Source organism: Scyliorhinus torazame, chromosome 4 (genome assembly GCF_047496885.1).
Source record: "Scyliorhinus torazame isolate Kashiwa2021f chromosome 4, sScyTor2.1, whole genome shotgun sequence".
In the NCBI taxonomy this organism is placed as follows: Eukaryota; Metazoa; Chordata; class Chondrichthyes; order Carcharhiniformes; family Scyliorhinidae; genus Scyliorhinus; species Scyliorhinus torazame.
In genome coordinates, this window is record NC_092710.1 from 180,723,712 (window position 1) to 180,746,835 (window position 23,124).

The 23,124-nt window shown below is 46.5% G+C and overlaps 1 protein-coding gene and 1 pseudogene across 1 annotated transcript in view; both read right to left on the reverse strand.

Annotated features, from left to right (window-relative positions):
- The window catches only part of selenoi (selenoprotein I), a 101,354-nt gene extending 89,821 nt beyond the window's left edge, over nucleotides 1-11,533 (reverse strand). The window contains exon 1 of the mRNA XM_072498934.1: nucleotides 11,361-11,533. Coding sequence (XP_072355035.1) covers nucleotides 11,361-11,417 — 57 coding nt within the window. The 5' untranslated portion in view covers nucleotides 11,418-11,533. The remainder of the gene's footprint in view (nucleotides 1-11,360) is intronic.
- On the reverse strand, nucleotides 9,363-9,612 carry LOC140411679 (large ribosomal subunit protein eL43-like; annotated as a pseudogene).
- Nucleotides 11,534-23,124: the final 11,591 nt, after the last annotated feature.

Sequence of the window (23,124 nt, forward strand, 5' to 3'; positions counted from 1 at the left end):
GGTAAACCAGAAGGGAATCCCCCAGAAAACGCATGGATTAGGGGGAGGATAGCGGCCGGATTGCGGAGGATCCTCTGGAGCAGCGGCAAGGAAGGCAAGCTCAAAGCCAGATGGCATCGGAAGGTGGCCGTTTGTTATGGGGCCCGGAGCAACAAGAGTTCCTGCAGCACTGTGTGGAAGAGCTGAAAAAGGAGTTGAAGAAGGAGCTGTTGGCCCCGATATTACAGGCGATTGAAGGGCTAAAGGCGGAGCAGAAGACCCAAGAGCTGGAGCTTCGGGTCGTGAAGGCAAAGGCTGCTGAAAATGAAGACGAAATACAGGGCCTGGTGGTGAAGACAGAGACGCACAAGGCACAGCACAAAAGGTGTGTGGAAAGGCTGGAAGTACTGGAGAATAATTCGAGGAGGAAGAATTTAAGAGTTCTGGGTCTTCCCGAAGGCGCAGAAGTGGCGGATGTCGGGACATGTGAGCACAATGCTTCACTCGCTAATGGGATCGGAGGCCCCGACGGGCCCTTTGGAGGTGGAGGGAGCTTATCGAGTTTTGGCGCGAAGACAGAAGGCTGGAGAAATACCTCGAGCTATAGTGGTGAGGTTTCTCCGCTACAATGACAGAGAGACGGTCCTCAGATGGGCGAAGAAAACTCGGAGCTGTAGGTGGGAGAACGCGGTGTTCCGCGTATACCAGGATTGGAGTGCGGAGGTGGCGAGAAGGAGGGCAAGTTTTAATCGGGCTAAGGCGGTGCTTCACAAAAAGATGATCCAGTTTGGAATGTTGCAACCGGCGAGATTGTGGGTCACACACCAAGGGAAGCACCACTACTTTGAGACGGCAGAAGAGGCGTGGACATTCATTGTGGACGAGAAGCTGGAATAGTCTGGCGAGAGAAAGAACTTTTGGGACAAAGCGGTGGGGTGATTATGTGGGGCGAGGGAAAAAGTGGGGGGAATGATTTTTCAATTTGTTAATCTTGCGATCCTGTAACTTTTCTCTCTCACCCATGTTTGGGGGGGGGGGGGGGGGGGGGGGGGGAGGAGGAGGAGTATGAGGAAATGTGGGCGCCGGCCATTAGGGGCGGGGCCAAGTGGGAAACGCTGGCTTTGTTCCCGCGCTATGGTAATTATGGCAGGAACAGGGACGCAGGAAGGAGGGGGCCTCGCACAGTGGGGGCCGAGGATAAGGGGGGAAGCCGAGGTCAGCCAGAGTTCGCTGACTTCTGGGAGCAACATGGGGGGTGCAACTATGCTAGAGGGCGATCTAGCGGAGGGGGGGGGTTAACTGGGTTGCTGCTGCTAAGGAGAAGGGGGAGCTGTTATGGGATGGGGTGGTCGAGGTGAGAGGGCGCCGTCGGGGGGATACACGGGTACATGGGAACCCGGTGAGGAGCTGGGTTAAAAAAGGGGATGGCTAGTCGACAAGGGGGGGGGGTAAAGAGCCCCCCAACCCGGCTGATCACGTTGAACGTGAGAGGGCTGAACGGGCCGATTAAAAGGGCACGGGTACTCGCACACCTAAAGAAATTAAAGGCAGATGTGGTTATGTTACAGGAGACGCATCTGAAACTGATAGACCAGGTCAGACTACGTAAAGGATGGGTGGGGCAGGTGTTTCATTCGGGTTTAGATGCGAAGAACAGGGGGGGTGGCTATCTTAGTGGGGAAAGGGGTACTGTTTGAGGCAAAGACTATAGTGGCGGATAGATATGTGATGGTGAGCGGCAGATTGCAAGGGGAGGCGGTGGTTCTGGTGAACGTATATGCCCCGAACTGGGATGTTGCAAATTTTATGAGGCGTATGTTGGGACGTATCCCCGACCTGGATGCGGGAAAGTTGGTAATGGGGGGAGACTTCAATACAGTGCTTGATCCAGGGCTGGACCGGTCGAGGTCCAGGACCGGGAGGAGGCCGGCAGCGGCCAGGGTGCTCAAGTACTTCATGGAGCAGATGGGAGGGGTAGATCCCTGGAGATTGGCTATTGGCCCACCAATTGAGGAAGAGGGGAGCAGCGAGGGAGATAGGTGGGGTGAGAGATGAGGAGGGAGAGATGGAACGGGGAGCGGAGAGTGAACGGGGTGTTCAAGGCATTTTATGAGAGGTTATATAAGGCTCAGCCCCCGGAAGGGAAGGAGGGAATGATGTGTTTTTTGGATCAGCTGGAATTCCCTAAGGTGGAGGAGCAGGAGAGGGCGGGACTGGGAGCACAGATTGAGATGGAGGAGGTGGTAAAAGAGTTTGGGAGCATGCAGGCGGGGAAGGCCCCGGGACCGGACGGATTCCCGGTGGAATTTTATAGGACGTATATGGACTTACTGGCCCCGCTTTTGACGAGAACCTTTAATGAGGCTAGGGAAAGGGGGCAGCTGCCCCCGACTATGTCGGAGGCAACGATATCGCTCCTTTTGAAGAAGGATAAAGACCCGCAGCAGTGTGGGTGCTACAGGCCCATTTCCCTTTTAAATGTAGATGCTAAGCTCCTGGCCAAGGTGATGGCGACGAGGATAGAGGATTGTGTCCCGGGGGTGGTCCACGAGGATCAAACTGGGTTCGTTAAGGGGAGACAGCTGAACACGAACATACGGAGGTTGATAGGGGTAATGATGATGCCCCCACCAGAGGGGGAGGCGGAGATAGTGGTGGCGATGGACGCCGAGAAAGCATTCGACAGAGTGGAGTGGGATTATCTGTGGGAGGTGCTGAGGAGATTTGGTTTTGGAGAAGGGTATATCGGATGGGTACAGCTGCTGTATAGGGCCCCGGTGGCGAGCGTGGTCACGAACAGACAGAGGTCTGATTACTTCCGTCTTCATAGAGGGACGAGGCAGGGGTGTCCCCTGTCTCCGTTACTGTTTGCATTGGCGATTGAGCCCCTGGCCATAGCACTGAGGGGCTCCAGGAAGTGGAGGGACGTACTCAGGGGAGGAGGAGAACACCGGGTATCCTTGTATGCAGATGATTTATTGCTGTATGTTGCGGACCCAGTGGAGGGGGTGCCTGAGATAATGCAGACACTCAGGGAGTTTGGGGAATTTTCGGGGTATAAATTGAATATGGGGAAGAGTGAGTTGTTTGTGGTGCATCCGGGGAGCAGAGCAGGGGAATAGATGACTTACCGCTGAGGAAGGTAAAAAGAGATTTCCGGTACTTGGGGATTCAGATAGCCAGGAGTTGGGGAACCTTACATAGGCTTAATTTAACACGATTGGTGGAACAGATGGAGGAGGATTTTAAGAGATGGGACATGGTGCCCCTGTCACTGGTGGGTAGGGTGCAGGCGGTCAAAATGGTAGTCCTCCCGAGATTCCTTTTTGTGTTTCAGTGCCTTCCGGTGATGGTCACGAAGGCTTTTTTCAAGAAAATTGAGAAAAGTGTCATGAGTTTTGTGGGGGCCGGGAAGACCCCGAGAGTGAGGAGGGGGTTCTTGCAGCGTAGCAGGGATGGGGGGGGCTGGCACTACCGAGCCTAAGTGAATACTACTGGGCCGCCAATATCTCAATGGTGTGTAAGTGGATGGGAGAAGGGGAGGGTGCGGCGTGGAAGAGATTGGAGATGGTGTCCTGCAAAGGAACCAGCCTACAAGCAATGGTGACGGCGCCGTTGCCGTTCTCCCCGAAGAAATACACCACAAGTCCAGTGGTGGCGGCAACGCTAAAAATTTGGGGGCAGTGGAGACGACATAGGGGAAGGACGGGAGCCTCGGTGCGGTCCCCGATAAGAAATAATCATAGGTTTGTCCCGGGGAGAATAGATGGGGGATTTGGAGCATGGCAGAGAGCTGGGGTTGTGCAACTGAGAGATCTGTTCGTAGACGGGACGTTTGCGAGTCTGGGAGCGCTGACGGAAAAATATGGGTTGCCCCAAGGGAATGCATTTCGATACATGCAACTGAGGGCTTTTGCGAGGCAGCAGGTGAGGGAATTCCCGCAGCTCCCGATGCAGGAGATTCAAGATAGAGTGATCTCAGGGACATGGGTGGGGGATGGTAGGGTGTTGGATATATACAGGGAAATGAGGGACGAGGGGGAGATCATGGTGGATGAGCTGAGGGGGAAATGGGAAGAGCTGGGGGAGGAGATTGAGGGGGGGCTGTGGGCTGATGCCCTACGTAGGGTAAACTCGTCGTCCTCGTGCGCCAGGCTAAGCCTGATACAATTCAAGGTTTTACACAGGGCGCATATGACCGGAGCAAGGCTCAGTAAATTTTCCGGGGTAGAGGATAGGTGTGGGAGATGCTCGAGAAGCCCAGCAAACCTCACCCACATGTTTTGGTCCTGTCCGGCACTGCAGGGGTTCTGGGTGGGGGTGGCAAAGGTGCTTTCGAAGGTGGTGGGGGTCCGGGTCGAGCCAGGCTGGGGGTTGGCTATATTTGGGGTTGCAGAAGAGCCGGGAGTGCAGGAGGCGAGAGAGGCTGATGTCTTGGCCTTTGCGTCCCTAGTAGCCCGGCGAAGGATATTGCTTACGTGGAAGGAAGCCAAACCCCGGGCGTGGAGACCTGGATGAATGACATGGCAGGGTTTATAAAACTAGAACGGATAAAGTTCGCACTAAGGGTATCGGCTCAAGGGTTCACCAGGTGGTGGCAACCGTTCATTGACTACCTCGCAGAACGATAAAGGAAATGGGAAGGTAGCAGCAGCAACCCAGGGGGGAGGGGGAGGGGGGCCCGGGCGGGTCCTCAGGGATGTTTGTGTATAGATATTTGTACCAGGTTATGTATATTGAATTGCTTGATTTTATTTTTGGAGTTATTATTTTTGATATGGCAGTTGCCATTTAGTTTATATATTATTTATTTATTTGTTAAAACGGCCACTGTTATTTATACTGTTTTATTGTTGTAAAAAAAGGAAAACCTTTGTATTGTTTTGTTTGGCCAAAAAATTTTGAATAAAATATATTGTTTAAAAAAACAATGATCAAGAAGCTGCCCAATTAATTGGGACCAAGTTTAAGGCCCGCCTAAAAGCGCGCAAAGCCCCTCCAAGTACAAGGAGGAACTCCCACAAGAGATTCACTCTCTTGGATTCGGCTCTCAAGCGGAGAGACCCATCCACCAGCATCACCAGAAGCAAGTAAGTTCAAGGTCAACGCTCGCTACCAAACAGACAACCTTAGCTGCTCTCCTGCATCTCTTCGAATCCAACAGCCTCAGATTCAAACAACGGCCATTGTTCCTCTGACTAAGTGGGCACCCGAAGTTAAGTATAGGCGTTAGCGAGAGATAGTTTTGTTTGTAGTACTGTTGTGCATGAGTAAATCTTACTGTGTGTAAATAAATAGTATTGACTTTGAACTAACTAACTGGTGTATTGGCTCTTTGATCGGTATTTGGGTTTGAACCTTGTGGCGGTATCGAGAGATACCTGGCGACTCTGAAAGTATACACATAATTAGGATTAAGAAAGGCGACCATATTGACCGCCATATTTATAACCAAATAAACAGAGCAACACAGGTCAAATCACTTGACTGCTACCCCTTCCACAAACATTCAATCCCTCCATTACTGATGAACAGTGGCAGCCATAAGTACCATCTACAAGACGCACTGCAGGGACTCACCAAGGCTCCTTAAGCAGCACCTTTGAAACCCACAACTGCTACCATCTAGAAGGACAAGAGCAGATACCTTGGAACACCATCTAGAGGTTCCCCTTCAAGTCACTCATCATCTTAACTTGGAAATACATTGCCATTCCTTCAATGTCGCTGGGTCAAAATCCTGCATCTCCATCTCTAATAAAAAAAGAGTGGGTGTACCTCCATGTCAGGCTCTGCAGTGATTCAAGGCAGCAGCTGCCCACCACCTTCTCAAGGCAATTAGGGATGAGCAGCAAAAACTGATCCAGTCAGCAACGCCCACATCCCGTAAGTGATATTTTAAAAATGTGGGTACCTATGCGGAGCACTAGAATAGTCATCTGGAGGAAATGGCATGAACAATGTTTTCTGCAGCCATTGAGGTGAGACAGGTGATATTACAGAGATGGAAATAGGTCATTTCAGTATGTAGTCGAAAGCTCATCTCATTGTCAAATATGACATTGAAGGGTGCAAACAGTCTGGTTCTGCTGTCAGGAAGGATGGGTTCAGTAACAAGGGAGCTGACTGGTGGAGTAAGGGATGGAAAATGCACAAAAGGCAAGAATCAGCAGAACAGAGTTTTGGTGAGGCTGCTTTCAAGCTGGATAGGTTATAGATATATGTCTGTGCAATGCCATGAAGGGAATTAGAATCAAGAGTGTTTTAAAATTGTAGTCACTGGTGGGCTGAGAACCATTGCAGGTCAGCATGGAGAGATAGCTAAACAGGGTTTGATGGGGAATTGAATATGTGGAGGCGAATTTTGGATAACCGGAGTTTACAGAGGGAGGATGAGGAGATTGGTCAGATCCTGGATTAGTCAACTCTGAAGGCGAGAAAACCATAGATGAGGGTTTCAGCCGCAGATGGAAGTGGATGATGTTAAACAGGGGGACATCTTTGTAATGTAGAGCATGTGGGACTCAGTTCAAGATTGAATTGGACATAGAGATTACAACCAGCCCAAGACAGGAAGGGGGTTAAAATCAGTAGCGAGACAGTGGAATTTGCGCTGAAATTTCAAGGTGACACTTATCCAAGAGCGGATGCTGGACAAGCAGCCCAACAGGAAGGCTGCGGACAGGTCTCTCAATTTAATCCGCTGACTGAATGGCTGGGAAGAGCCCAGTCTATGAACTCTCTTCACAATACAGCCAGACAAGCAGTTGAATGGCATTGTGGATGTAAACTCGGGTGGAAAACTCCAATAATCTCTCAGGGAGACAGTCGAACTTGTGGTCAGAATCGCAGATCTGAATTTCCAGTCTGAAGGCCATTCCCCAGAGGAAGACCTTTAATCTAGGGTTTCTAATAGATCGTAGTCCTTCAAAGATCCAAACTCAATGTTTTGCAACACCTCGCATTCTGAAGAGATTACCTCCAACAAGCTCAACTTCAGCAGTGAAGATCTTCAAATCTCTCATAGCCCTTAATCCCTATTATTTTAGAACCTTTCCTATCCCCTTCACTGTGTGTCTGTCTCATGCGTATCTGGGTGGAGGGTAGGACAGAGCTTTGGGAATATACAGGCTCGTAAACCATTGTTCCATTATTTCTATTATATGTGCTCATATTTTACTCGTTATAAATGAACAGTTTGTTAATGTTTTACTTAGAAATCTGGTGCCTGTAATTCACTGAAGCAGTCAAGGGTTAAAGATCTCAGAAATACACAAATTGGTTAAATCACTTATGCTGGGACTCCTGGGTCTGTGGGGCTGGAACGCGCACTCCAAATCTCAATCTACTCGCCAAGGAGAACAGCGTCTCAAATCAATCCACATAGTTGAAGTTTCTCAGCCCTGGAACCATTCCCCCAAATCTTTTCTGTACCCTCGCTAATGTTTCACATATTTTCCAAAGGGAGGTGACCAGAATTAAACACTCCAGTTAAGGCTGAACCAGTGTTTCATATAGGTTCATGCTTTAGTACTCTTAAATGCCTAAAGTCCGGAATTCTGCACACTTTCTCAAACCACCCTTCACCTTCAAATGATTTTCACACAAATACTCCCAGGTCCCTCTGCTCCTGTGCCTTTGGAATTGTATAATTAATTTTATATTGTCCATGTGCTCTTCCTTCTAAGATTTTTCATCTGCCACTTGTCCACTCATTCCACCAACTTGTCAAGGTCCTCTTTGTTACTATCCTCCTCACAGTTCACAATACTCCATTTCCAGGTTATGTCAACTACAAATTTTGAGACTGTGCCTTGAACACTAAAGCCCAGGTCATTAATACAGATAAAGAAACATAGTGTCCCCAACAACAGCCCCGAGGAACCCCACTTTAAACCTTCCTTCAGTCCCAAAAAACAGTTTTACCATTATTGCTTCCTGGCACAGTGGCATCAATGCAGCCACCGTCTATTTTATTCCATGGGCTTTAACTTTGCTGACAAGCCTTTTGAAAGTCCATGTACACCAATCAACAATGACCGTCATCAACCTTCTGTTATCTCAACAAGCAAGTTAGTTAACAATGATTGGTTATCAACAGATTTGTCCTGGTTTTCCCTCAGTTACTCCACAATTGTCCAAATGACTGCAAATTTGGTCTCAGACGGTTTCTAAAAGCTTCCCCCACCAATAAGATTAAACTGGTTGGCCTACAGTTGATAAGCTTTCCTTGTACCTTTTAAGCAAAGATGTGACTCTGCTGCCTGTACCACCATTTCAAGGGAGGACAATTTGCTGACAAATTGGAGAGTATAGAATCATAGAATTTACAGTGCAGAAGGAGGCAATTCGGCCCATCGATTCTGCACCAGCCCTTGGAAAGAGCACCCTACCCAAGCGCACACCTCCACCCTATCCCGTAACACCACCTGGAGTAAAAAACTTGCTTTAGGTGCCTGGTGTCAGGCATGCAAACAACGTGTCCTGCCCAGTAGGGCTTGGGAGCGATTAGCATCTCAATGTTGGGCAAATCGGCTTGTGGTCGCTGCCTTTCCTTCCATTGGATTTGGAGGATCTTGCAACGGTGGTGCCTGCTGTAGGTTGTTCCAAGTCCATGAAGCATATCGGCGTGCCTAGTAATCCATGACAGTCTCAGGTTTGGGATCCTAGTCTTCAAATATATATTTCCTCAGCCAGCAGAAAGGCGGAGCCGGCACATTGAAGGCAATGAATAGTTTCATCCTCTCTGTCAGTCTTCATAAAGAGGCCCCCAAAATAATCCACATTTTCCAGGAACTCTGCCGTTGATTTTAATCAACGAGGAAAGGTGTTTCACTGTGGGAGCTGGTTGGACGAGGCCGCTCGCACTCACTGCACCATTATCTATTTTCTCCATTTTCCTTATTGCAATACAGAATCCCACCTCCAGCAAATTACCCACAAGCGTCAAGATAAATTTGCAGATGACAAAGATAGGTAGGGAAGTAAGCTGTGAGGACATACGGAGTCTGTAAAGGGATATCGATAAGTTAAGTGAGTGGGCAAAAATATGACACATCGTATTATAATGTAGGAAAATGTGAACTTGCCCCCTTCAGCAAGAATAAAAAAGCATATACTCAATGGAGGGAGATTGCAGAACTCTAGGTACAGAAGAATCTGGGTGTCATGGCACTTGAACCACAAATAGTTAGTACACAGGTTAATGGACTGTTCTTTATTGCAAGGAGAATGGAATCTAAAAGTAGAGTTTTGCCTCAGATGTACAGGCTTTGGCGAGACCATAAAGAGTACAGAGTACAGCTTTCTTTTTGCCTTTAACATTTTATTAACAGGTTTTCTGACACAAACCTCTGGAACGGGTCAGATTCCACAACCAGCGCTTACTGATCTTTCAGCTCCAACAGATGGCAAATTGCAGACTTTACTGTAACTGCCAAGGTGGTGGTGTAGGTCCAAGTTCCTCCAGCCACCGTTTTCATGCAAGATCCACAATGCCAAATACAGACTGCCCTGCGCTTCATCTTTGTTTGCCACAGAAGGAGTGATGTATTTTGCGTGCTAACCGATCTCAATGTTTTTCACCATTTTGTGGAGTGAGGCCCCATATCGGGTTCCGTATTTCCCAACAATTTCTATTTCTTGGTGCGTTTCACCATCCTCCTGGGTGGAGCAGGGGGTTCTCCCTACTAAAGGATATAATTGTTTTGGCAGTTCAAACAAGGTTCACTTGACTAATTGCTGGAGGAAAGGCTGGACAGGTTTAGAAGATTGAATGGTGATCTGATTGAAACATACCAGATCCCAAGGTTTTCAGGGTAAATGCAGAGAATGGATCATGGTAAATGCTGAGAGGACATTTGCCCTTGTGAGAGAGACTCAAAATAAGGGACACAGTTTAAAAATAAGGGATCAGACATTTACGACAGAGATAAGGGGAAACGTTTCAGAGGGTTGTTCATCTGTGGAATTCTCTTCCCCAAAGAGTGGAGGCTGGATCATTGACAAGGAACCAAAAGGTTATAGGAGGTATACTGGAAAGTATAGTTAAGGTCACACTCGGCTCACCCATGATTTTATCAAATAGCAGAGCACGCTCAAGGACCTGAATGGCTTACTCCTCCTAATTTGTATTTTTGTAAAACAGTTGGGAAAGTGTTCAGCTAAACTACTCCAACCTCATTCATAAGAGTTTCAGTATGCAGCTAACGTTTGCGAACACACCCAAACTGAGGTCATTATCGACTTCTTCTCCAAACAAATGAAAACATGGGCCTTTCACTATACACCCAGAAAGTATAAAGGAAAACGAAATTAACATACAATGGAATATAATCAGCAAATAAATTTCAACAGAAAAGTGAGACAGTGCAATAATGGTAGAAAGACTAAGCCATGTGCTTGGAAAATAATCTAAATGGGGTCAGTCTGCATGGATCGAAGTCCACAGCTCATTAAAAGTTGCAACACCGGTTATCAAAATCATTTTAAAAAAGTTAAAAAGCTTTGGGATTCATTTCCAAAGGAACAGAAGTCAAAAGCAGAGAAGTTATGTTAAAGTTGTACCAAACCTTGGTTGGATCTATCTTGGGAGTACTGAAAACCGTTTTGGTTTATTATACAAAACTAGAAGCACTGGAAAAAGCACCCAAAAGTATTACAGCAATGATACCAGAGGCGAGCGAGTACAACTATCAATAAAGACTACATAGGTTATGGCTGTTATCTCTAGAAAAAGAGACAATGACAGAGGTATTAAAAAGTGTCAGTTCAATATGGTAGATGCACAGATGATGTTTCCCTTTGTGAAAAACGCAGAGCCATAATAAGATCGTCGCCAATATATGTATTAGGAATTCAGGAGAAGCTTCTTTTACTCAGAAGTGTAGGGTTGGGAGGAACAGATGAGGCAAATAATATAGATGCATTTAAGAAGCTAGGTCACGACATGAGGGAGTTGATGGGTGAGAGGGATTAGGGTGGAGCATAAATACCGACATTGAATCGATGGCCTGTTTTAATTATGCAATATTCTAAAGATAGAAATGTAATATGTAATATTATAAAGTACTGCAAGTACCGGTGATGAACTATTAACCTTCGTTTACTGAACTCGACACTCCCTTTTGTTGGGTTGTTAACAAGCGCAGACTCGTGTCTCACCCACAACGGACCTACCGGCTCCTGGGCACCACTTGGCCGGGCTGAGTAGCGGGCAATACAACCCAACACCCAAGCCCGGGAGCCGGCCACACCAGCCGAGTGCAGCCGTGCCTCCGCAGCACTGAGGGGGTGGGCTGTGGGGACCGCTGCTCCCTCCCATCTGACTGACCACAAGCTGCGGCTGACCCTCGCCTTTAGGAGCGGCGAGACCGGGTTACCTTGTACTTGTCGAAGCCGGCCAGCTGCTCCTCTGTGACATACTCATAAGAAAACATGGCTCCCACCAGAGGTACGGGCCGCTCACACACACCGGGGCAGCTGCACCGCTCCCCGCTCCGTAGATCCCACCGGCAGCGAGGAGACACAGAGCAGAGACAGGAGCGCCACCTCACTCTGATAAGTGCTCCGGAGACACCGCCATCTACAGGGCAGGAGCGCCACCTCACCCTCATGAGTGCTCCGAAGACACCGCCATCTGCAGCGCAGGCGCGCCAACTCATTCTGGTGAGACCTCCCATGATATCGCCATCTGCAGGGCATAAGCGGCATCCCCCCCCCCAAACACACACACGGTCCAAGCCCACAGGCGATGGCGGTACCTCTCATCACAGGGTCCTCCTCACATGGTCCCACCTGCAGGGCAATGGTGGCTGTAGGTCGACCCCGAGCCGCAGGACGGGACGCTGCCGAAGAATAGGATCCTTCCGCGTGTCTGCTACCTTCCCACTTTTTCCATTCTGTCGCCTCACTGACTGAGGATGTCAATTTTCTGCAATGACCCAGGGGCTATTGGAACCCCATTCAGACTAGTCAGTATTATTTTCATGCTTTTCATTCAGCCAACGGATTTATCAGTACAGGTGTGGATTCTTGAACAGAATAACAAGAGCCGCAATTATACTTGACATTAATTTATCACAGATATTTCCAGCACTTTCAGACTTCCAGCATCTGCAGCTTTGTTTTTACTTTTTGCTTACTGTTTAACAAATAATTTGAACTGGATTTAAATCCAGACCCTAATGACCAGGAATGTTTTCAAAACTGGATGCTGGGACTTTAAAATAAAAACAGAAAGTGCTGGAAATACTCAGTAGGTCTGGCAGCATTTGTGGAAAAAGCCAGTTAACATTTCAAGTCTAATACAAGTTGTTCCAAACTGAAGGAGGGTACCATTTTTTTATTCCTTCATGGGATGTGGGCATCACTGGCTTGGCCGGCACTTATTGCTCGTCCCTAATTGGCCTTGAACTGAGCTAGGCCCTTTCAGAGTCGTTTCAAGAGTCCATAAGACCTAGGAGTGGAAGTAAGGCCATTCGGCCCATCGAGTCCACTCCACCATTAAATCATGGCTGATTTCAACTCCATTTACCCGCTCTCTCTCCATAGCTTCAGAAGTACATCCCTGCTTTTATATTCCAAGCCTCTTGAGATGAATGACAACATTGCATTTGCTTTTTTAATTACGGACTCAACCTGCAAGTTTACCTTTAGAGAATCCTGGACTAGGACTCCCAAGTCCCTTTGCACTTCAGCATTATGAATTTTGTCACCGTTTAGAAAATAGTCCACGCCTCTATTCTTTTTTCCAAAGTGCAAGACCTCGCACTTGCCCACGTTGAATTTCATCAGCCATTTCTTGGACCACTCTCCTAAACTGTCTAAATCTTTCTGCAGCCTCCCCACGTCCTCCATACTACCTGCCCCTCCACCTATCTTTGTATCATCGGCAAACTTAGCCAGAATGCCCTCAGTCCCGTCATCTAGATTGTTAATATATAAAGAGAACAGCTGTGGCCCCAACACTGAACCCTGCGGGACACCACTCGTCACCGGTTGCCATTCCGAAAAAGAACCTTTTATCCCTGCCTTCTGCCTGACAGCCAGTCGTCAATCCATGTTAGTACCTTGCCTCGAATACCATGGGCCCTTATTTTACTCAGCAGTCTCCCGTGAGGCACCTTATCAAAGGCCTTTTGGAAGTCAAGATAGATAACATCCATTGGCTCTCCTTGGTCTAACCTATTTGTTATCTCTTCAAAGAACTCTAACAGGTTTGTCAGGCAAGACCTCCCCTTACTAAATCCATGCTGACTTGTCCTAATCCGACCCTGCACTTCCAAGAATTTAGAAATCTCATCCTTAACAATGGATTCTAGAATCTTGCCAACAACCGAGGTTAGGCTAATTGGCCTATAATTTTCCATCTTTTTCCTTGTTCCCTTCTTGAACAGGGGGGTTACAACAGTGATTTTCCAATCCTCTGGTACTTTCCCTGACTCCAGTGACTTTTGAAACATCAACACCAACGCCTCCACTATTTCTTCAGCTATCTCCTTTAGAACTCTAGGATGTAGCCCACCTGGGCCCGGAGATTTATCAATTTTTAGACCTCTTAGTTTCTCTAGCACGTTCTCCTTTGTGATGGCTACCATATTCAACTCTGTCCCCTGACTCTCCGGAATTGTTGGGATATTACTCATGTCTTCGACTGTGAAGACTGAGGCAAAGTACTTATTCAGTTCCTCGGCTATTTCCTTGTCTCCCATCACAAAATTACCAGCGTCATTTTGGAGCGGCCCAATGTCAACTTTTGCCTCCCGTTTGTTTTTAATGTATTTAAAGAAACTTTTACTATCATTCCTATTGTTACTGGCTAGCCTACCTTCAAATTTGATCCTCTCTTTCCTTATCTCTCTCTTTGTTATCCTCTGTTTGTTTTTGTAGCCTTCCCAATCTTCTGACTTCCCACTACTCTTTGCCACATTATAGGCTTTCTCTTTTGCTTTGATGCATTCCCTAACTTCCTTTGTCAGCCATGGCTGCCTAATCCCCCCTCTGATAACCTTTCTTTTCTTTGGGATGAACCTCTGTACTGTGTCCTCAATTATTCCCAGAAACTCCTGCCATTGCTGTTCTACTGTCCCACTAGGCTCTGCTCCAAGTCGATTTTCATCAGTTCCTCCCTCATGCCCCTGTAGTTATCTTTATTTAACTGTAACACCTTTACATCTGATTCTACCTTCTTTCTTTCAAATTGGAGATTGAATTCGACCATATTATGATCACTGCCTCCTAAGTGCTCCCTTACTTTAAGATCTTTGATCAAGTCTGGTTCATTACATAACACTAAGCCCAGAATGGCCTGTCCCCTTGTGGGCTCCATCACAAGCTGTTCCAAAAAGCCCTCCTGTAAACATTCAATGAATTCCCTTTCCTTGGGTCCACTGGCAGTATTATTTACCCAGTCCACCTGCATATTAAAGTCCCCCATGATCACTGTGACCTTGCCTTTCTGACATGCACTTTCTATTTCGTGGTGCATCTTGTGCCCCTGGTCCTGACCACTGTTAGGAGGCCTGTACATAACTCCCATTATGGATTTTTTGCCTTTGTGGTTCCTCAACTCTACCCACACAGACGCCACATCATCCGACCCCATGTCGTTTAGTGCTATTGATTTAATTTCATTCCTAATTAACAAGGCAACCCCGCCCCCTCTGCCCACTTCTCGGTCTTTTCGATAGGTTGTGAATCCCTGGATGTTTAAATGCCAGCCCTGAACCCCCTGCAACCATGTCTCTGTGATGCCTACCACATCATACCTGCCAGTCACAATCTGGGCCACAAGCTCATCTACCTTGTTCCGTACACTGCGCGCATTTAAATATAGCACCTTTAATTCTCTATTGACCGTCCCTTTTTGTTTTCTTAGTGTGGTGGACCTTGGTTTACTGAGCCTTTCCATACACTGTGTCATATTTTGTGGGATGGGGACTATTGTAACCTCTCCTACATTGAACTGAGTCGACCACATTGCTGTGGGTCTGGAGGCACATGTAGGCCAGATGAGGCGAGGATGTCCTTCTTGAAAGGACATTGGTGAACCATAAGGCTTTTGCGGCAATTGATGATGGATGCATGGTCATCATTAAATTTAGAATTCCAAATTTTTATTGAATTCAAATTTTACATCTGTTGTGTGTAACGATCCCAGTTAATGTTACTGTAGGAAGGGAAGATCCCTGAATGGAACCGACTCAAAAGATCATAAGTTACTTTTTTTTTTAGAAAACATAAAGGAACAGAGTCACAGGAATGCCAATTATCTTTTAACAGCAAAAAAACACATTTATTAAACAGGAAAAGTTTGACTATAATATAATACTCCTTCACTCCCCCTTATCTTCACAAATGTACACAAATTTTAAGGATAACACAGATTACACAATATATCCTATGTTATAATGTTCTCAATGCACATAAAGTTCCTGTAACCCAACAGGCTGACTGTGGTCAGACAACATCCCACTCTGAAACCAAGTGGTAGATGCCACTCAATCCACCTTATGTGGCTTTCTCCTCAAATTCCCCCAGATGATTGTCATACGAGTGTTTCCAAATTCCACTCTCCAAAATGACATGCTTAAAAACCTTTCAACTGATGCCTTCCATCAACTGTTTCAATCAAGGATTCACCTCCAGGTTTTCCAACTATCCTTTCAAACAAGGATCCACCTCTGGGTATCCAACTCTCCTTCCAGTATTCGTTTGTCTGAAATGCTTTTACACAAACTTTGAGATCCGGCCATCGATTGTTCCACAATGATTTCACCTATCACTGCACAGTCTGTCATAAGATATCACAAACCTGAGAACCACTTCTGATATATTTCTGGATTCTTACTAGCCAACTCTTTATCAGATCTGCCTGTGGCTTCAATGAACAGTATCCTGTTCCAGTTTCTTCTGTTCTTTTAACTTCCGACCTCATGGAAACTTCTTTTCTCTAGTTTCCTTAACTAGCTGTCCTTTAGATTTCTGGGACTGGCTTTTGTAACCACTACTCCATTGAATGGCTTTTCTTCTAGCAGGGCTGACAGCTGCTCATTCTCTAGCTTCCTGTCACCAACTGATATGAATTCAGCTAAAATGAAATTCAAAAAGCCTTCCTATCCTAAAGATGCCTCTGCTTGATCAGCAACCCTCATTCCTTCTCCAAGCTTTTATTTACTTTTCACACTGTAAACTCTCCAAGCACAATAGGAACACAGTTTGAACTGAAACCAAAACCCCACACATGCAAACACTTTTGTCTAACATGAATCTAACTAGAGTTTACTCTTCTTACACTTAAACACCAAATTAAATCTATCCTTCATTTTTAATATTTAACAATACAAATATAGATCACTTAAAACTATCTCTGTTTTCCTGACAGGGATTTGAAACTGGGTTGTTTGGAAACTTGGGCGGGGAGATGGCAGATGACAAATGTGAGGTAATGCATTTTGGAAGGTCTAATGCAGGTAGGGAATATACAGTGAATGGTAGAACCCTCAAGAGTATTGACAGTCAGAGATATCTAGGTGTACAGATCCACAGGTCACTGAAAAGGGCAACACAGGTGGAGAAGGTAGTCAAGAAGGCATACGGCATGCTTGCCTTCATTGGCCGGGGCATTGAGTATAAAAATTGGCAAGTCATGTTGCAGCTGTATAGAACCCTAGTTAGGCCACACTTGGAGTATAGTGTTCAATTCTGGTCACCACACTACCAGAAGGATGTGGAGGCTTTAGAGAGGGTGCAGAAGAGATTTGTCAGGATGTTGCCTGGTATGGAGGGCATTAGCTATGAAGAGAGGTTGAATAAACTCGGTTTGTTCTCACTGGAACGACGGAGGTTGAGGGGCGACCTGATAGAGGTCTACAAAATTATGAGGGGCATAGACAGAGTGGATAGTCAGAGGCATTTTCCCAGGGTAGAGGGGTCAATTACTAGGGGGCATAGGTTTAAGGTGCGAGGGGCAAGGTTTGGAGATGTACGAGGCAAGTTTTTTTACACAGAGGGTAGTTGGTGCCTGGAGCTCGCTGCCGGAGGAGGTGGTGGAAGCAGGGACGATAGTGACGTTTTAGGGGCATCTTGACAAATACATGAATAGGATTGGAATAAAGGGATACGGACCCCGGAAGTGCAGAAGATTTTAGTTTAGTCGGGCAGCATGGTTGGCACAGGCTTGGAGGGCCGAAGGGCCTGTTCCTGTGCTGTACTTTTCTTTGTTTTTTGTTCTTAGGTCGCTGGATTACTGTTCCAGTGAAAATACCATTATGCCACCATGTACCCAGCATGCTAAATTTGTCAAAGGGATCAGGGAGAGGGCAAGCGAGATCATCAAACAAATAACAAAGAGTTTGTTTTGATTGTATCAAAGGGGGGGATCTTCCAGTTCCACCGACAGCGAACCCCGCCTGCAGGTTTCCCTAGGAAAATTCCATAGGAAATCCCATTGATAGCGATAGGTCCAGAATATCCCGTCGCTGGCCAACCGTGGGTCACGTCCCGCTGCCGAGAAAGAGATCGTTGGTGGGCAGGTAGGAAATCGCCTAAAAAAATATTTGTTCAAAGTGTGTGTAAATGCCAGAGTAATGAATGGCTCTGTCTGAAAGCAAAAATTTGAACAATAAGATTCAAACCAGAACCTGGCAGAGAATCAGAATCATAATGGAGTACATAAAGTTCATGGTCTGAAATTGTTAAACACCGTGCCAAATCTAGAAGGCTGTAAAATGCCTAATCAGACGATGACGTGCTGTTCCTCATCTCCACCAGGGCAGTAAAATTCACCAGACACAAAAACTCGAAACAACCACTGGATGAAAATATTGTGGAATTAATGTTCTCAGAAATATTGTCAGAAAGCATGAGACAGACCGCCTTTGGAGCTGCCCAGCATAACAGACACCAGTCTTCAGTCAATTAGATTCACGCCACATGATATGAAGAAATGGCTGAAGGCACTGGATACTGCAAAGGCTATGGGACCTGACAATATTGCAGCAATAGTACTGAAGACTTGTCTCCAGAACTTGCTGCACCCCTAGCTAAGCTCTTCCAGTCCAGCTACAACACTAACATCTACCCAGGTATGTCCTGTACACAGACAACAGGGCAAATCCAATCCGGCCAGTTACCACCCCATCAATCTACTTCCAGTCATCTGTAAAAGTATGGAAGGGATTATCAACAGTGCTATCAAGCTACATTTACTCATCAATAACCTTCCCACTGGTGCTCAGTTTGGGTTCCACCAGGGTCACTCAGCTCCTGAGCTCATTACAGCCTTGGTTCAAACATGGACAAAAGAGCTGAAACTCCAGAGGTGAGATAAGCGTGACCGCCCCGGACATCAAGGCAGCATTTTTTGAGTATGGAATCAAGTAGCCCTAACAAACTGAAGTCAAGGGGTTTCAGAGGGAAATCTTTTCGTTGGCTGGAGTCATACCTAGCACAAAGGAAAATAGTTGGAGGCCAGTCATCTCAGTCCCAGAACATTATTCCAGGAGTTCCTTAGGGTAGTGTATTAGTCCCAACCATCTTCAGCTGCTTCATCAATGACCTTCCTTCCATTATAAAGTCAGAAGTACCAGCCTCCCCGAACAGGCGCCTGAATGTGGCGACTAGGGGCTTTTCACAGTAACTTCATTGAAGCCTACTCGTGACAATAAGCGATTTTCATTTCATTTTCATTTCAAGTGGGGATGCTCGCTGATGATTGCACAATACCTGCACCATTCGCAACTCATCAGACACAAGCAGTCCACGTCTAAATACAGCAAGAACTGGACAATATCCAGGCATGGGCTGACAAGTTGCAAGTAACATTCGCGCCACGCAAGTGCCAGGCCATGACCATCTGCAACAAGAGGGAATTTAACTATCGTGCCTTGACATTCAATGGCATTACTATTGCTGAATACCCCACTATCAATATCCTGGGCCTATTACCAGTGTTCAAAAACTGAGTTGGACTAGCCATATAAATACTATGGCTACAAGAGGGCAGCACAGTAGCATTGTGGATAGCACAATTGCTTCACAGCTCCAGGGTCCCAGGTTCGATTCCGTGTTGGGTCATTGGTTGTGCGGAGTCTGCACATCCTCCCTGTGTGCGTGTGTTTCCTCCGGGTGCCCCGGTTTCCTCCCACAGTCCAAAGATGTGCAGGTTAGGTGGATTGGCCATGATAAATTGCCATTAGTGTCCAGAATTGCCCTTAGTGTTGGGTGGGGTTACTGGGTTATGGGGATGGTGTGGACCTTGGGTAGGGTGCTCTTTCCAAGAGCCGGTGCAGACTCGATGGGCCGAATGGCCTCCTTCTGCACTGTAAATTCTATGAAATAAGAGGTCAGAGGTAGAAAATCTGGAAATCCTATGGCGAATATCTCACACTCTGCCCCCTGCCCCCTATTGGATTTCTTGGTGATTATCTTATCTTGAAGGCCTCTAGTTACACGTCTCCTCACAAGAGGAAACATTCTCACTGGACCCATCAACAAAATCTTTCATTATTTTAAAGATCTCCAGTGGGTCACCCCTCGGCCTTCTTTTTCAGGAGAAAGGAGACCCAGCCTGTCATTCCTTACCCAACATGTATGCACACCCATTTTTGGCGACCATACCCTCAGGTTATATTAGCTGGCCGAGAAGCAAGAAAAAGCCGCAATGAGGTTTTACTGTTAAACATGCTAGTACCTCGGCACCCCCAGATTTTCTGGGTCTGCCCCTGGCTATCGGACTCCCTTGCACCCTCTCCACAAATATCAGGACACACCAGTCAGCTGGTCCTGTCGCATCTTCTAGGTACTATAAGCCCATAAGTGGACACCTTAAGGTGGTTTTGAAGATTTATCGCATAGCAATCGACGGAAAGTCGCCAGAGTTCAAGAGTCAGGGACAATGGTATAGAAACTCTTTGGCAGAAGGCAAAGAGAATTGTATGGCCAAGCTTGTGGAAACTTCGTATTAAGTAACAATAATGGGAAACAAAAGAAATAGTAGAACAGAAAGTATAGAAAGCGGCAGGAATCTAACTTCAGGCACAGCAGATAAGGTCAGCAACAATGAAGGCAGTCAATGCAGGACTGAAGATTGTTGTACCTAAATGTGCGCAGTATATGAAACAAGGTAAATGAGAGTGTAGCACAGATTTAAATTGGCAGGTACAATGTTGTGGGCATCACAGAGACTTGACTGCAAGGGGATCAGGGCTGGGATCTAAATATCCAAGGATATGTGTCCTATCGAAAGGACAGGCAGATGGGCAAAGAGGGCAGGGTTGCATTGTTAGTAAGGAATGAAGTTAAATTGATAACAAGAAACGTCATAGAAAGCATAGAACCTGTATGGGTAGAGTTGAGAAATCGGAAAGGAAATAAGATCCTTATGGGAGTTATGTACAGGACCCCTAGCAGTAATCAGTATGTGGGGCAGAAAATAAATCAGGAGATAGAAAAGGCATATAAGAAAGGCAACATTACAATAATCAAGGGGTCTTCAATATGCAGGTGGACTGGGAAAATTAAGTTGGTAGTGGATCTCAAGAAAAGGAATTTGGAGAATGTCTACAAGATGTTTTGTTTGGAGCAGCTTGTGGTAGAGCCCATGAGGGAACAGGCAATTCTGGATCTGGTGATGTATAATGAGGCAGACTTGAGCAGAGGACAACTAAAAAAGCAATAAAGGAAGAGAAGATGAAATAGGAGTGTAAACTAGCTAGTAATATAAAAGAAGATTGTAAGAGGTTTTTAATCGATATATAAAAAGGTAAGAGAGAGGCAAGAATGGACATTGGACCTTGGAAAATGTGGCTGGAGAGTTAGTAATAGGGAACATAGAAATGGCAGAGGAACTGATTAGTACTTTGCATCACTGTGGAAGACACCAGTGGCATACCAGAACTTCAGGAGAGTCAGTGGGCAGAGATGAGTGTAGTTCGCACTGTGGCTTCACAGCACCAGGATCCCAGGTTCGAGTCCCCATTGGGTCACTATCTGTGCGGAGTCTGCATGTTCTCCCGTGTCTGCGTGGGTTTCCTCCAGGTGCTCCGGTTTCCTCCCACAGTCCAAAGACGTGCAGGTTAGGTGGATTGGACATGCTAAATTGCCCTTAGTGTCCAAAAGGTTAGGAGGGGTTATTAGATTATGGGGCTAGGGTTAAAGGACTTAAAATGGGCCGGTGCAGACTCGATGGGCCGAATGGCCTCCTTCTGCATTGTATGTTCTATAGTGGCCATCACTAAGGAGAAGGTGCTGAGGAAGCTGAAAAGTCAGAAGGTGGATAAATAACCCTGACCGAATGGACTACACCCCAGGTTTCTAAAGGAAATAGCTGAAGAGATTGTGGAGGCATTAGTGGCAAAATCACTGGCAGCAGGGAGGGTCCAGGAGGACTGGAAAATAGCTAATGTAACACCCCTGTTTAAGAAGGGAGGAAGGCAGAAGAGAAGAAATTATAGGCCGGTTAACCTGACTTCGGTCATTGCTAAGATTTTACAGTCTATTATTAAGGGTAACCTTGCTGAGTACTTGGAAGTGCATGGTGAAATAGGGCTGAGTCAGCGCAGCTTTCTCAAGGGGAGGTCATGTCTAGCAAATCCGTTAGAGTTCTTTGAGGAGGTAACGAGGGAGTTAGACGAAGGAAAGCCAGTGGATGTGATCTATTTGGATTTCCAGAAGGCTTTTGAAAGGTGCCGTACAGGAGGCTGCCAATTAAGAGCCCTTGATGTTGGGGCATGGTATTGGCATGGATACAGGATTGGCTGACTGGCAAAAGTGGGGATAAAGGAGTCTTTTTCAGAATGGCAGCTGGTAACTAGCGGTGTGCCTCAGGGGTCAGTGTTGGGACCATGGATATTCACGATATACATTATCGATCTGGAAGAAAGAATTAAGGGCATTGTTGCTAAGTTTGCATATGGTCCAAAGATGTGTAGGGGAACAAGTAGTGTTGAGAAAGTGGGAGGCTGCAGAAGGACCTGAACAGGCTAGGGGAATGAGCCAAGAAGTGGCAGATGGAATATTAGAAAAGTGTGAGGTTATGCACTTTGGTAGGAAGAATAGAGGCATAGACTATTTTCTAAATTTGGAAGGCTTCAGAAATCTGAAGCACAAAGGGACTTGGGAGTCCTGGTACAGGATCCTCATAAGGTTCACATGCAGGTTCAGTTGGCAGTTAGGAAGGCAAATGTAATGATAGCATTCATTCCGAGGGGGCTAGAATACAAGAGCAGTTTTGTACTGCTGGGGCTGTACAAGTATGGTCAAACTGCATATGGAATATTATGAGCAGTTTTGGACCCCGTAACTAAGGAAAGGTGTGCTGGCCTAGGAGGGGGTGTAACAAAGAGCCTGCGCCTCCTCAAAGAATTCTAACAGATTTGTCAGGCATGACCTCCCCTTGATAATTAATGCCTGTCTGAACTAAAACCTTCGGCACTTCCGGGGCCAGACCAGCTACAATTTCCTCCAAATCATTTATATATACTATGAACAACAAAAGGCCCAGCACTAATTCCTGCGGAACACCACTAGTCAGAGCCGTCCATTCAGATAAGTACCCTTCCGCCACAATCCTCAATCTTCTATGACCAAGCCAGTTCTGTATCCATCTTGCTAGCTCAGCTCTGATGGTGACTTCACCCAGTCTGCTATGAGGGAGACGCTGTCAAAGGCTTTACTGAAGTCCAACATCAACTGCCATCCTTGAAAATGAAAAAATGAAAATCGCTTATTGTCACAAGTAGGCTTCAAATGAAGTTACTGTGAAAAGCCCCTAGTCGCCACATTCCGGCGCCTGTTCGGGGAGGCTGGTACGGGAATTGAACCGTGCTGCTGGCCTGCTTTAAAAGCCAGTGATTTAGCCCTGTGCTAAACCAGCCCCTTCATCAGTCATCTTCAAAAAACCCAATCAAATAAGTCCAGAGGTTCACAAGAATGATCCCAGGAATGAAAGGCTTGTCAAATGAGGAGCTGTTGAGGACTCTGGATCTGTACTTGGAGTTTCGAAGGATATGAGGGAAGGTAATTGAAACTTACAGAATACGGAGAGGCCGAGGTAGAGTGAATGTGGAGAACATGTTTCCACTAGTATGAAAAACTAGAACCTGAGGGCACAGACTGTGACCGAAGGGATGATCTTTTAAAACT